This window comes from Jatropha curcas, chromosome 5, assembly GCF_041381405.1.
Source record: "Jatropha curcas cultivar XTBG-Jc1 chromosome 5, XTBG_Jcur_1.0, whole genome shotgun sequence".
Lineage (NCBI taxonomy): Eukaryota > Viridiplantae > Streptophyta > Magnoliopsida > Malpighiales > Euphorbiaceae > Jatropha > Jatropha curcas.
In genome coordinates, this window is record NC_143155.1 from 6,008,076 (window position 1) to 6,022,791 (window position 14,716).

General features: G+C 31.9%; 2 protein-coding genes across 3 annotated transcripts; one reads left to right on the top strand and one right to left on the bottom strand.

The window, feature by feature from the left end:
* The first annotated feature begins 3,399 nt into the window (after positions 1-3,399).
* On the top strand, positions 3,400-8,675 carry LOC105647225 (NAD(P)-binding Rossmann-fold superfamily protein). Of its 2 annotated transcripts, XM_020684561.3 has the most exons (10): positions 3,400-3,544; positions 3,643-3,808; positions 5,181-5,293; positions 5,437-5,490; positions 5,607-5,691; positions 6,622-6,727; positions 7,493-7,579; positions 7,712-7,809; positions 8,026-8,135; positions 8,485-8,675. In XM_020684561.3, the coding sequence occupies exons 1-10, from the start codon at positions 3,431-3,433 to the stop codon at positions 8,548-8,550; spliced, it is 999 nt and encodes a 332-aa protein (XP_020540220.1). In that variant the 5' UTR covers positions 3,400-3,430; the 3' UTR covers positions 8,551-8,675. The 2 variants fall into 2 exon arrangements, with proteins under 2 accessions (XP_020540220.1, XP_089577970.1); XM_089721844.1 differs by having other exon boundaries at positions 3,430-3,808.
* Positions 8,676-8,759: 84 nt separating this feature from the next.
* Positions 8,760-11,261, bottom strand: LOC105647234 (sugar transport protein 14). The gene is made up of 4 exons (XM_012233247.4): positions 10,987-11,261; positions 10,568-10,890; positions 9,414-10,043; positions 8,760-9,319 (listed from the first exon to the last, which is right to left on the bottom strand). The coding sequence occupies exons 1-4, from the start codon at positions 11,126-11,128 to the stop codon at positions 8,867-8,869; spliced, it is 1,548 nt and encodes a 515-aa protein (XP_012088637.1). The 5' UTR covers positions 11,129-11,261; the 3' UTR covers positions 8,760-8,866.
* Between the last annotated feature and the right edge of the window lie 3,455 nt (positions 11,262-14,716).

Genomic DNA, 14,716 nt, shown 5'->3' on the forward strand with positions numbered 1-14,716 from the left:
TTAATAGCGTTATTAAAGATTGTGAATAAGTGGACAACTTTTGGAGTTAACTTTCTTCCCCAACCCAAAATCGAAAACCAGAGACCGCTGGTTCAATCCCCAGTAGAGTCACCAGACTGATGACACGCGATTTTTCCATGAATGAAGGAAAGAATCTGATTGAACGGGCTTGGTTAATTTTATTTACTAAATTAGTTTTCTTTATTTAACCCATTTTTTAATCCTCGAAAAATGGTCCTCTTACTTTGGTAAGAGTTTTATTTTTTTTAAGAGTCACCACCCTTATTAAGAAAAATTCTCGAATTAGTCAATTCTTTGGAATCAACTAATTTGGTTTTAAATCAAATAAAAAGTCCAAGAGTTAGGTACGATATGGGAAGGTGTTAGGCACCTATAACGCCGGATTAAACTGGCCTTCTCGTTGTCTATTAATTCACAATTACTCAATAATACCATTAAATAAAAATTGAGATGTAAAACCCTTTTGATGCAATTTTTTGGAAAGCATATCAATCAAGCATTTTAATGAAACACAACACATAAAAGTAAACATCCAAAGAAGGGGGTGAGGAGAAAAGAATACATACCACACCTAAAGTACATTCTACCCATTGCCCTCCAAATTTCACAAATCCCATAACTATTAAACAAGCAATAAATGAGACTCATTAAGGTCTTACATTTTGCCATAATATAACATTAAAGCAAAGTAAAATAAAACATCCAATTAATACAAACACAATATACAAATCATTCACATAAACAATAAATTCAATTAAGCATTATAAAACTATTTAGATAAATGTTACAAATTATAGAAAACCTGATATGTATAACTTCTATAATCCGCTAAGTGTATATATATACACCACTTTATGATTCATTATATAGGTTAGACATGTTATGCAGGCCAACCTATGATATGACCCATTTGAATTCGTGTCACATGCGGATTATCCATTTATGATATGAATCTATTTAAACACAATTCTACCCCGCTATGTTAGGTGAGATGAATCATGTTTAAGTGCTATGACCTATTTTGTATCCCTACTAAAAATGTTGAGTTATAAAGATAATTGATTTCTTTTATAGAAATAAAGACCATTTTGACTTCTGAACTTATTTAATTGGATAAAAAATATTAGAATTCACATTTTCAGTTAATTTAATACTTGAACATGCTGGTAAATTTAATATTTTGGATCTATTTAACTCATGATTTTTCGTTATACTTACAATGCGAGAATCTTTATATAAATATTTATTAAAACTATAGCTAGAATCGACTGTATAATTTATTAAAAAATTAATTAAATATGAAATAAAAAAAATGATACATAAAGTATCCTGTATCCCTTGGCGGATAATTTTGAGTTCATAAATATATAATCATTTGATCATTTTAAGACTGAACTTTATTATTGAGTTATTGCATATAAAATCGATGCATTTCTTAGATCGAACATATTATGGTTATACTGCGTGTTTTGTAAATTTACTATATTAGAAGAAATTATATTTTTCTAAATTTTAAACTTTTATTTAGAAGTGTTAGAAAAAGTTTTGATCTGAGTGTTTTAAATGCAAGGGGTAAAAGTCAATCCTATTAAATTGAATCAATTCATTAATTTGTAAAAAGTCAAATCAAAATATTTAACGGTTAAATTGAGTTAAATTGACTTGAAAAGTGAAATCTAATCTTTTCAATTATTTTAAATAAATATATAAAACTTGAAGCATATTGGGTGACATGACACAATTCTAAAATTTTGGTTTGTTTAGTTAGATTTTTTATTTTTTTTAATTAAAGAAAATAGAATATAATATCATTTATAAATATCGATGAAGTGAAACTAGTATCATTAATAATATTAATAATATTTATAATTTTTAAAAATTAATATAAAATTAATAACATCATTAATATTTTGAAAATGTTTCATTTTTTAATAAGTAATAAAATTTTAATTTTTTAATAATTAATGATCAATAAAAGTCATTAATATTATTTTAAATATCTATATAATTATAAAGAAATTAAAAAAATATTAATATTTTTTTTTTCTATTTTAAAAGTAATTAATTTTTTTATTAATATCTATTTGGCCTTTTTATTTTATTCATTTTATTATTTTTTATAATTTATTTTTTTAACTTAAATATTAGTGAAGCATATATAATGATATTTTTAGTTTTACAATTATTATTAAAATTTATGATCCTTAATGTTTATTTAAAATAGCAAACTTTGAAATTCCTTTTTATAATAATTAGTTAAATTAATAATACCATTTATATTCAAATAATAAAAAATTGAATATCTGCTCAAAAGTGGACATGAATGATTCATTGAACCACCGATTTAAATTTTTTAAGATGTTGAACCTGAACCGATCTTTAAATCGCCAGTTCCATTACGGTTTTCAGCTGTGTATCATAAAAATTCGGTTCTAAGATTACATATTTATTTCAAAAAAATTAATATGAGTTTAAAAAATATTGGCAAATTTTATTTTAAATAATTTTTAGAATGCCCAAACTCATATAGAAATACAATTAATTAATTTTAAATAATAAAGAAATAAGTTATCGTTTTATTTTGTCTAAATGCTATTAATTAAATAAATTATTAGAAAATTTTAAAAAATTTTTTAAATAATGTAATTTTTAACTAAGTAAAAATTTTAAAAGAAAAACATTAAACTCCTATTTGTATCATTTTTCACTTTTTTTTTTATCATTTTACCATTTTAGATTTTCAACTTTTCAAGTAAAGTGTATTCCCAAAAAAAAAAAAAACGCTTAATTAAAGTATATTATGTAGTAAAAGGTTATTTAGACTTTTAGATGCCTATAGAATAGACTAAATAATTACAATTTTAAAAATAAAAATATAAAATTTTTGGTTTAAATCGGAGCGAAACCACGAGCCCTATGCCGGTTCAAATTCAGATTTTAACATTCACATAAATCTTAACAGACCCTTGAATCGACATCTCCGATTTAAAACTTTAAATCTATGATTTTAATCCAGTTTTAGTTCATCTGTAGTTCAAATTGAACTCAGGGCCATGCTTACTCAAAAAACGCATTACATGACTAATTTTAAATAAGTTTAGAGGTGTTAAAGTCGCTAAATTGACTTCTATTTTTTTGTAATTGTTAATATTCTTTTAAACAAATAATCCTCTATCTTAGTGGTAATGGATGATGCCGTCTTTCGGGTTCAATTGTTGACCATTCAATCATTTAAATATAATTTGTATTCTTCCTTTCCTTCAACGGGCTTCATAATGGGCTTTTATAATGGACTGGGCTTGAAAGTGTATAATAATATTATTGTATAGCAACAAATGAAAAAAAAAATCTTTTAAAATAATAAAAATTAATATCAACCTTTCGTCTGTATAAGAAGAGGTTCCAAAATATGGCGGGATTTTTCCAGGCTCTGGGAAATATAACAGCCACAAATCCAACGAGCACTCTGTTTCTCCTTCCATACGCCATCATTGGTTGGTTGTCTCCTCAGTCCTCATGGCTTGTAAGCTGTTATTCACTCCAATTCCTGAATTTCCTTTTACACATGGAAGATTATCGAAATTGCCACTGAATAATTCTTCTGGGTATTGCTCTTTCAAGTGCCTTTCAAGCTCCAAAAGAGTAGTTCCATCTTCCTCATTAGTTGTTCGTGCTGTGAAAGAAGAAGTGATTCAGTCACCAAATTCAGAGTCTACCCATGATTCTATAGCTGCTACTCCTTCCTCTTCCAAGCTCGTTCTTGTTGTTGGTGGCTCTGGTGGTGTTGGTAAGCTAAGCTCTATCTATCTCTTGCCCTTTTTTCTCATACCCAAAATAGAGTCTTTTTATTGATCAAGATTCTGGGTCTCACTAATTAAAATTAAGTGTTATGTAATTTGTTGCCATGATTGTGATAGTGGAAATGCTGTGGAAAAAAGAAGAAGAAATTGAGAAATTGTTACATTTGTGTTTCTTGTGATTATTTTGATTGGTGGTGATGATCCTTACTTCCTTAGCGTGAATTTACAAATGAATTCCTTATGGATCTATTTGGATGGTTTGTCATTTGAAGTTATTGAGTATTTGGATTTGTGTTTTTCAAGGGTAAAATCATAGAGAATCAACATAATGTCAAATCCAATTGCTTAATCATTTGGATCACATGAATGAAAATTTGCTTTTAATAAAATTTATTTGTGAATGAATTATAATGTTTGTAACCGTAATCCTTAAATTTTGAATTCTTTTTCACACTTAGTTCAAACCAAACCATTCCATAGAACTAATGAGATAGGATTCCAAATGAATTGATTTATAACAAAAATGAAATGTATAAATTTACAAATGAATTCTATAAAATTTTATGGGATTCATTTGTAGGAAAATGCTTAAAGAATTTATGATTACAACCATGCTTAAAGAATTTATGATTATGATTGACAAATATGGTGAAATCCACAAGTTGCTTTGTCTTCCATTTTGGGAAAGGATGTGATGCCTTAATTGATTAGAATGTGTCGTTTTGCATTTGTATAGAGTTTGAGAGGAATCTATATTAGACACGTATCCAGTAAGATACATGGAAATATTTCCATATGATATAAAACAACTATTATCACTAAACATTCCTTTGATGGCAATTAGAATCAGCATATTGACTATGAGTTCTGAGGGTTTAGGAGTTTTTCTATTTTTGGACCTGTAATTGCTGATGATATATGACAATTTTTGCATATTATTGTAATAGAAAACAAACTTTCATATCAGAAGATTGAAGGGTATATATAACTTATGATCCATCTTTTATCTCTGGATTACACTTAATGCCAATAAGATGTCTGGCATTACTACAGAGAACAGTATGTCTGATAAAAATGACATCAGAAATTGACTTCAATTAAAGATTTTTCCTTGCTTCTTGATCCTGCATGTATTTACTTGACAGAAAAACCATGGTCGTGAAACTAACCTTTCATGATCAATTTGATTTCTTTTGTATTATCCTGCAATGGGCTTCACAGTTTTTCTAAAGCTATATGTAATGGTTGCCGCCAATTTTCATGTTGGAGTTCTAATGTGTAACTTTTTCTGTATTGTAGATTGATTTCTTCTTCTTCTTCCCTACTTCGTGGAAAATTAATATGTCTATCCCTTTTCAGGGCAGTTGGTAGTGGCATCATTGCTTGACCGGAATATCAGGTCACGCTTGTTGCTACGAGATCCTGAGAAAGCAACAACACTGTTTGGCAAACAAGACGAGGATAAGCTGAAAGTAACCTTTTCTTGGCTTATGCACACTACATATTGTTACTATACCTAAAAAATAAAGTAGCACAAACAAATTTTTTGCTTTAAAATTCTTTTCTTTCCTCAGGACATAGAACATAATCATAAAGGGCTATTAAAACTTGCTAGGTATATAAGGGGGACACTCGGAACCCGGAGGATCTAGATCCATCAATATTCGAGGTTTGTATATCTTCTTATTCATGCATCTGTCCTTTTAACTTTTTTTCTGAAGGCTGAAAAGAGAACTTGGGTATATGGCCTATCTAGTTACTTATGCAATATGAATTTTCTTGTAGGGAATCACACATGTGATATGCTGCACAGGAACAACAGCCTTTCCTTCGAAGCGATGGGATGGAGATAACACACCAGAAAGAGTAGGTCAGAAGTTTCTTTCCTTGTAATTAATAAAATTTCAGGATGAAATCCATCTGTAGCTTCAGTTTTATCAGCAGAAAATTACCTCTTTAGTGATGCTCAACATGATGAAACTGAATTTTGTGTGACATCCAGTCAGTTTAATCTACCAGGTCTACAGATTCCTGAAAAAGAAAAAGAAAAAGAAAAAGAAAAAGAAACATAAAAAAATCAAAAGCCATAAAAGATCTTAAACCTTCATGTGGAATAGATTCTGCAAATTGATGGGGTCATTGGCCAATGAATGGCTTGGATCATTTAAAAGCTTACTTCACTTTGGAGTGTGAGTAATATAGAGAGATGCAGATAATAAGAAAATGCTGAACCTAGATCATAAATTGTGCCTACACAATCATCAGAGTAATTGGAATAATGGCATATGCATTAATGTAACTAATATTGTTCTTTTTTTTTTTTTTCTTTTTCTTTTTTGATAATGATAATAACAGTAATATCTATACACCCCTTTGAAAGGCTCCTGTCTAATTTGAGGTGAAGAATCCCTGTATTAAGTACCTTTTCTTTTTGGTATTCTGAGCATCTATTTCCATGTAAACAAGTCAAAGATTGTGGGACCAACTGATCCGAGTATAAACCCATATTGATTTGGTTCTTTGATGTTGTGACTTTGGTACTTAAGTTCTAATTGTACATCCATAAATGAGGCTGTTCTGGAGAAAAGCTGAAACTGTTTGTTAATATCTCCGGTTATTTGCTGTCCTGTGGATTCTACCTGATAATTATTGTTATTTCATTATAATAAACCCGTTGAGGAACTGCTTTACATTAATTTGTGTAAACTATTTTGTGGCTTCCATTCATGAAGATATATGAATGCATTCATGCAGAAAATGTGCACATTTAATTCCATTAACTCTTTTATTTTCTCTAAAGATTGGGAGGGGGTGAGAAATCTCGTCTCTGCATTGCCTTCATCATTGAAGAGAATCGTTCTTGTTTCATCAGTTGGTGTAACCAAGTTCGATGAGTTGCCATGGAGGTGAGATCTATTTAGTTTTCCATTGAGCCTAGCCTATAGCTTGATTTTGGTTTGAGATCAACAAAACAAAATTGCTGATCGTACTGCCAATGAATGCACCAGAAATATCTACTTTAGATGGTGAATTTAATATGCACATTACTGTAGGAAAAATGAAAGAAAACACTGGTTATGTTCATAATCACTCTTTCTTTCTCTTTGGTGTGGACAAAATCCGATGCTTTGCTCATTAGATTTGACAGTTTCTTTACACTTTTAAAATGGAAGGAAATAGGAGTTGGGAAAATTAGTCTCAGTTTCTTTACAGTTTCTTTACACTTTTAAGGACACATGAATAGGTTGCAACAAAAGGATATTAATTTGTTTTTCTGAAAGTGTTTTCTCAATTGAGAATCACTTTTATGAAATGATTTGGGTCTTTTTATGCTTTAGGAGGAGATATATGCCTGGAACCTATGATAGCTTATGAATGTAACTACTCTGAATTTGAAAGACACATATACGTGCTGGCTTGGACCTGACTTCTGCTTATTGAAGCATTTGGTTATCAATTTTAATCATTAAAAAAAATCAATATATGTGTTGAATCATGAAATACAGAGACACAACTTTGCGCCTTTCTGATTCTATATTTTGCCACTAATTTCCCTTTGTTTGTCTTTATCAACCCCTTGAAGTTCCTCTTAAAAAGAAGCAAATGATATAATATTCTACACTTCTGTGTGATCGTACTGAATTTATTCGTTTTGAAATTTTTCTTTGCAGCATTATGAATCTTTTTGGTGTTCTTAAGTACAAGAAGATGGGGGAGGATTTTGTTCGCCAGTCTGGTCTTCCATTTACCATTATTAGGTGTGAGATGATAACTCAATTTTTCTGATCTTGGGATATTAACAATTCAGTGTAGTAACTAGTAGAGAACAATTTTCACTATGCAATTGCACATTATTTCATGTATGTTTACAGCACATTTCTATGTCTCAGAGCTGGTAGATTAACTGATGGACCTTACACATCATATGATCTGAACACCTTGCTCAAAGCTACTGCTGGGCAACGGCGTGCAGTTCTTATTGATCAAGGTACAATTTTAAAATTTTGGTTCCCAGTGAAAATTTAATAAAGTGAACTTTCTATCTTTAGTAGGGTGTGCTACACTCCACGCAGCCACTTCACCAGTTTTTTGAACATCAAATTTATCATTGAATTTCAGTGATAAACGGGAAATAAATTCAACAAATATAAGAACATCTTTCCCATCTCTATTCTCTTAACAGTTTTTATGTTTGTGTTCTCAGGCGATAAGCTTGTTGGAGAGGTAAGCAGACTCGTAGTCGCAGAAGCTTGCATTCAGGCATTGGATATAGAATCTACTGAAGGTCAAATTTATGAAATTAACTCTGTTGAGGTAATAAAAATATTTGAATGCTCAATAAATATAACCATTAATTGTTGGAAACTTTCACACGCATGGACATACAAACAAATATAAACAGTCAAAAATACACAACCAATTTGCCCACGTCCATCGAGCTTTGCGATTTCGTTTACAATAGACAGAGAAATATATAGATTAAGGTTCCTTAGCCATTTACCCTTCCACCTTACTGAGGCCTGTAGATTTTCAGTAATTCTTAGATAATGAGCCACACACACACACACACACACACATATTTCAGTTCAACTTTTGAATTAGTTATTGTAAAGCTTTTGAGTAATTGCTTCATTTTGCTGAACTAAGATTTGCATTTGTGCAGGGCGACGGCCCTGGAAGCGATCCCCAGAAATGGAGAGATCTATTCAGAGCTGCCCAAACCCAATGACAGAATGTTATCCTATTCATTGAAAAATTAGTATAAAGTGCTATATCGCAATATAAATTGTGTACAGTTAATTAAAGTTGCTAAGCTTTGAAACATGCTTAATATATTTTCACATTTTTAGTTTATGTTGCATGGAAACGGAAATGTGGAAATGATAGGGAATATCACGGGGAACTGTATTTATACAGCGAATAAAAAAGAAAATAAAATTCAAAGAAATTAATTGGAAGCCATTTTATTGACAGAAATGAACAAAGAAAGAAGTATAGAGCCCTAAACAAATTTGACCGAATAATAAATAAATGTTGGTAATTATTTAAGCTTGTGATCCTGATTTTTCATCAGCATCACCTTTATCTCCATCTCCTACAATTTTCTTCCAGAACCAATGGTTTTGAAAGAGAAGGTATACCTCTTCTATTGGTACTTGCTTTGTTTCTGGCAAGAGGAAGAAGATGAAAGCAGTCATGATCACCATCAATCCGGCAAACAGCAAGAAAATCCCATACCGGAGGTGACAGAGAGAGACGAGGAAACATTGAGCTATCAAAGCAGTGAAGATCATATTAACACAGACAACTATACTCTGTCCAGCTGATCTTGTCTCTAATGGAAAGAGTTCACTTGGAACTAGCCAACCCAGTGGACCCCAAGACCTTCCAAAAGCCAGCACAAATAAGCAAAGTGCAACTACTAAGAAAATGCCAATTCCTTTTGGAAGGGTTTGTCCTTGTCCGAACTTGAGGGCTAAAGTTACACCTGTAGCAACCTGCAAATCAAGAAAATACACATTCAAAGCCCAGAAGATATGCATGCAAACTCGAACAAAAGATTTTGAAGTAGTAGGTTTAAGGTAGCTATACCATACAGACGAACATTTCAAAACCAGCTTCAAGAAAGAAAGCTCTTCTGCCAAATTTATCTACGAAAGCCATTGACATAAGAGCACCAACAACCAGAGCTCCACTTGTTATAACAGATGAATATAGAGATGCACCAGAACCAAAACCCAAGCTTTGAAAAAACACAGGAGCATAGAAAAGAATGGAATTATTTCCTGTCAATTGTTGAAACATTGGAATTCCTATAGCTCCTATTACCAATTGAGGCCTATTTTTCCTTCTGAAAAGATTCCTGAAAGGATGTTTTATTGCTCGAGCTTCATTACTTGCATCCATAAGATCAGCAAATTCAGCATCGATGTTCTTAGTACCTCTGACTTTCTGTAATACTTGTTTGGCTTCTTCTAATCTCCCTTGTTCTACGAGGCTGTTTGGTGTCTCAGGAAGGAAAAGGCCACCAATAAACATTAGTGTTGCTGGAACTGTAGCTAAACCAAGAGATAATCTCCATCCCCATGGATGGATTTTTTCAGTTCCATAATTTATCAGAGTCGCTATCAGAATTCCTAAGCAGGTTGTAAGCTGAAACAGTTGGTTAACCGCTCCTCGGATTTTTGCTGGAGCCATTTCTGAGAGATATAAAGGAACTGCCTGCAACATTAATTACAAACATTCAATAAAATTATTACACCAAAATTAACTAATTGGACAAATTTGAAGCAAATGATTCCTAGCCCAATGACAAGGGTGATGCTGCTATCACAAGAGGTGAGATGCTAGGTGAGACTCCCCGTAATGCTCTCCGCCATCCCCAGGCTGGTATGCAGGACCGAACTTTAAGTGAACTAGGTTGCGGGCATCATGCTCTAATAAGAAGAGATGATGTCTCCATAGAAAAAGAGCTCTATGGGCAGTACAGGGCAAACGCAGTTCTACGTGGGTGAAAGTTTCAGTATAGGCAGTTCTACGAAGTCCTGAATACCTCAAAGGCCTTGAGCCTAGACTTGAATGTGGCAAGTTGAGCCTTTATAATCAGATACTATGTTAAGAACCAGGGTCGCAGGTCCGGTTAGGAACAATGGGGTGGGCTTTTTGGCCCTTATGGGTTAGGTTGCCCTTAACGGGCAGATTATATAATATTTCTTTTATCATAGTAATTTAAAATTAATTATTACCTGGTTGCTGAAGCCAATGCCTACTCCAAGAAGTACTCTTCCGATGATTAGCATCCAAATGTTCACAGCAGCTGCATTAAGAGTTGCACCCAGAAAGAAACTAATAGATCCCACAATAATGCTTCCTTTCCTGCCTTTATTTCTCGTTACATGGGATGCTCCAAAAGTGGAAATGAGGGCTGCAAAATACAATGATGATGTAAAAAGTGTTAGAATCTGATTGTCATACTTGCAGTAATCTGTCTCATTGAGATGCTTTTGTTTTCTCCTGTACACTTTCGGAAAGAAATGCTTCAAGAAATCATCCATGGAAGTTACTCCACCTGAAATTAAACCAATCCAAGATTAATACATATTAGTGCAGACTTAGTTATGAACCGAGTGAAATGAAAGTGCGTAGGCCCCAACTTGTATCTCACCAGATACACCAAGATCATACCCAAAAAGTGATCCTCCAAGTGCTGCAACAACACAAGCAAATATGAAATAACCAGTAATTCTATACTCATAAAGATGAGCTCTTTTTAGATTTCCATCACTTGTAAAACCCCCTCCAGCCATCTCTTTTGATCGAGCCTTTCTCACTATAATCTCCTCTTAATCTTTCACTGCTAGCTTCAGGTTATATGGTGATCAGGGTCTTCAAGTAATAGTTAATTGATAAACATCAACAAAATGAATCTTAACTCCTCCTCCACATATATACTATGGTTTATTTTGGGTTTTTTCAACTATAAATGAGAGATTAACGTATGCAAAATCAGGAAAGAAGTGATAAAAAAGATTTAGATATTATCTTAAGCAATATAAATAAGATTTTTTATATTTTGGAATTTGATCCAATTTAATTAACCATGAGATGTGGATAAGGATATATTAGCAATCTGACTAGATCCTTACGTTCTAAAATATTAAAAACTAAAAATTATTAATTAATTTGAATTCAGTTCTGTTCTTTTATTTACTTTTGAATCGTTTATTTATTAATAATTTTGAAAGATTAGTTCAATCTAAATTGAATTATTTGATTGGAAAATGAAAGCCAATTATCTAACTTAAAAAAAAAAAATTTGTAACTGAAATTTATTGTTCTCATTTTGCAGGGAAGGGTTAGCAAATTGAATTTTTATAACCTTTTGACTAAGGTGAACTCTCATTTAGCTAGTTGGAAAATTAATTTCCTGTCTTTTACGGGCCAAATAACTTTAGTTAAGTCAATTTTAATAGCCTTGCCGAATCACATTATTCAAACAATTTATCTTTTCATTAGGATATTCATGGGTGAAGTGGGATATTATTTCTCCTTTTTTAGCTCAAGATACCACGACAAGAAAATAATTTTTTACCGATAAAATACCCAAAAAAAAAATATCGTTATTTATCATTGTTTTGAAAATCGGATCTGACCGATTGGTTTAACCGAAAGCCGGACTGTGGTCTGGACTGGATTGTATAAAAAACTGCAAGTCAAAAAAACCGGCCTGAACCAATAAATACCGAATGAAAATCGGCTAAAAATCAATGAACTGAGTCAGTTTAAAATTGGTTCAATTCAAAATCTGAATTTTTCTATAAAATGTGGGCATTTTTTAAAATTTGGGCCTCTTAAGAATTGAACCCACTGATTTTTTTTTTTTTTTGTTTTTAGACCTATTTATTTATCTATCTATATATATAATCATGAAAAAAAAAAAATCAAACAGCTTAATTTGCACTTTGTTCTTCAGGTATTTCTATTTTTCTTTTTTTATAAATTTTCTCATTTTCTAATTGATTTTTAAACACTACCTTTTCTATATTTAATCTAATATATACAATATTTAAAATTTTAAATAATTGATACTTTAAAATTTTTTGAATTTTGAAATTAAAACTTTTAAAATTTTTGATTTTTTTTCTTATTTATATCTATCTACGTGTACCTATATCTATTTATATATACCTCAGTTCGAATAATTTTTTTTCAAAGTGGTTTTCTCTTTTTTTCTATTGCTTTTCAATTCTCTGAGTTTTGATTATTACTTTATTTATTTCTTTCTTTATATATATGTATGTTCAATTCAAACATGTCATTGCCTTCTTCTTCGATTGAGATAATGTTAACTCTTTGATCTTTTTTTCTTTTTAAGATTTTTTTTAAACTTTTTGTGTAATTTTTTATGGGGTTTTTTTTTTTTTTTTTGCATAACATTCTCCTCTTTAATCTTATTTCTTTAATAATATTTTCTTTGTTATGTCACCAATCATGTGTGTAAATGTAGGTATGAAAAATATTATATTGATGGAGATGAAAATGAAGGAAAAACTAACTACAAATTCATTTATGTATTCTTTTATATTTATTATATTTTTAGCAAATTTTAGATAACTGTAAATTGTAAATTTTTTTCATTCATTGCTTGTGTCATGATCCAAAATCGTGGATCGGACTAGCACTAGAGCCCAGGTAAGCTTAAGGTCTCCGAGGCCCGTAATAGGCCTAACTCACGTGAATCTATTTCTTATCGATCGACTTTAGGAACAATAAGCCCATGTTATGACGTTATTAAACCATTCTATCAATATCTCTGGCCATCTTCAATATTTCAAATAATTCATAGCTCGAATCTGCATATATTTTTATTGTACAATTCACGTCATTCATAATATGGGCCAACAGGTCCATCCATAACCTTTAGAGAGACAATTAGAAAATAATCCATAGGTTTACTGACCAGCACACTACTAATTTTTACAAAATAAAATGTAGAGCAAAACATTCTAACTGCGGAGCCTAGTAAATGGACGCGAATCCATTCATACACACAATATTGTATATTTAAACATTATCAAAAGATGGAAATTACTATTGTAACTCTGCGAAGAAGGATGCGAGCTTATCTGGATCTGCAATATGTCTACCTCCTAGGAAAATTTTAAGGGAAAGGAGTGAGTTTCACAAACTAAATGAATAATAATAAATAATACATAATCCAAACAGTCACGCAAAATACTTTTCAAATTTATACAGTGAACACCCGTTCAATCAAGCGCATGTCACAACATCAGAATCCATAAATAATATCACCTTCAAGGAATCACATCAAATGGAAATTGGTCAGTGGTGTTACCAAAACCCCTTAAATATATCATCAAAATAGACCACAACAAACTTGCCTAAAAAAGCACGTAAAACATGGTTCATTAATCACATGAAAGTGTCAGTGCATTAGTCAAACCAAATGGCATAACAATCCACTCATATAAGTCATATTTAGTCTTAAAGGCAGTTTTCCATTCATCACCTAATTTGATGATATCCACTCATTAAATCAATTTTTGAAAAGTATTTACTACCATGCAGTTCATCTAACATATCATCTAGCCTAGGAATTGGATGGCGATACTTAACTGTGATCTTGTTGATAGCTCGGCAGTCAACACACATCCTCCAAGAGCCATCCTTCTTAGGCACATGTAGTACAGAAACTGCACATGGGCTCATACTCTCCCTCACAAAACCCTTAGACAACAGGTCATCAACTTGACGCTGCAACTCCTTAGTCTCCATGGGGTTGCTCCTATAAGCTGGTCTGTTAGGAATTGTTGCTCCAGGCACAAAGTCAATCTGATGCTCAATGCCTCTTAGGGGTGGCAGTCCGCTAGGCATTTCATCAGGAAACACATCAGAAAACTCCTGCAACAAAGAAACAAAACTAGAAGGCAAAGAAGAAGTGTCAATGTTAGTCAAATGAAGCAAAATCTCCTTAAAACGAATCATCAAGACTGGCCTACCCTCATTAACACTGCTTCGGATCTCTCTCTCTCTCATATACATGTTTTGTTTCTTTCTTCCCTCTCTTGGTTTTTCACTCACCAATGTGCCATTTAATTGTTTCTTTTCACTCTTGGCCTCTTTTCCCTTTCTTTCATCATTTTTCTTTTCTCCCTCTCCATGAATACAATTCTGCCCCTCTTTCTCTAATATCTTCATTTGGTCCAAATAGACCTCTTATGGTGTCAAAGGAGCAAGAACCACATGCTTACCCAAATAGGCAAAGGAGAACTGGTTGGTGTACCCATCATGCTGGACTCGCCTGTCAAATTGCCATGGGCGGCCTAAAAGAATATGCCCAGCTAGCATAGGCACTACATCACAGGTGACCTCAT

Bases quoted from the DNA above. Each gene is read 5' to 3' on its own strand.
- LOC105647225 (XM_020684561.3), top strand. From the start codon at position 3,431: ATGGCGGGATTTTTCCAGGCTCTGGGAAATATAACAGCCACAAATCCA. The intron at 5,491-5,606 runs GTTTGTATATCT...ATTTTCTTGTAG, and splicing joins TAGATCCATCAATATTCGAG to GGAATCACACATGTGATATG. The intron at 7,810-8,025 runs GTACAATTTTAA...TTGTGTTCTCAG, and splicing joins TGCAGTTCTTATTGATCAAG to GCGATAAGCTTGTTGGAGAG.
- LOC105647234 (XM_012233247.4), bottom strand. From the start codon at position 11,128: ATGGCTGGAGGGGGTTTTACAAGTGATGGAAATCTAAAAAGAGCTCAT. The intron at 10,891-10,986 runs GTGAGATACAAG...GTTTAATTTCAG, and splicing joins GTATGATCTTGGTGTATCTG to GTGGAGTAACTTCCATGGAT. The intron at 10,044-10,567 runs GTAATAATTAAT...TTAATGTTGCAG, and splicing joins GCATTGGCTTCAGCAACCAG to GCAGTTCCTTTATATCTCTC.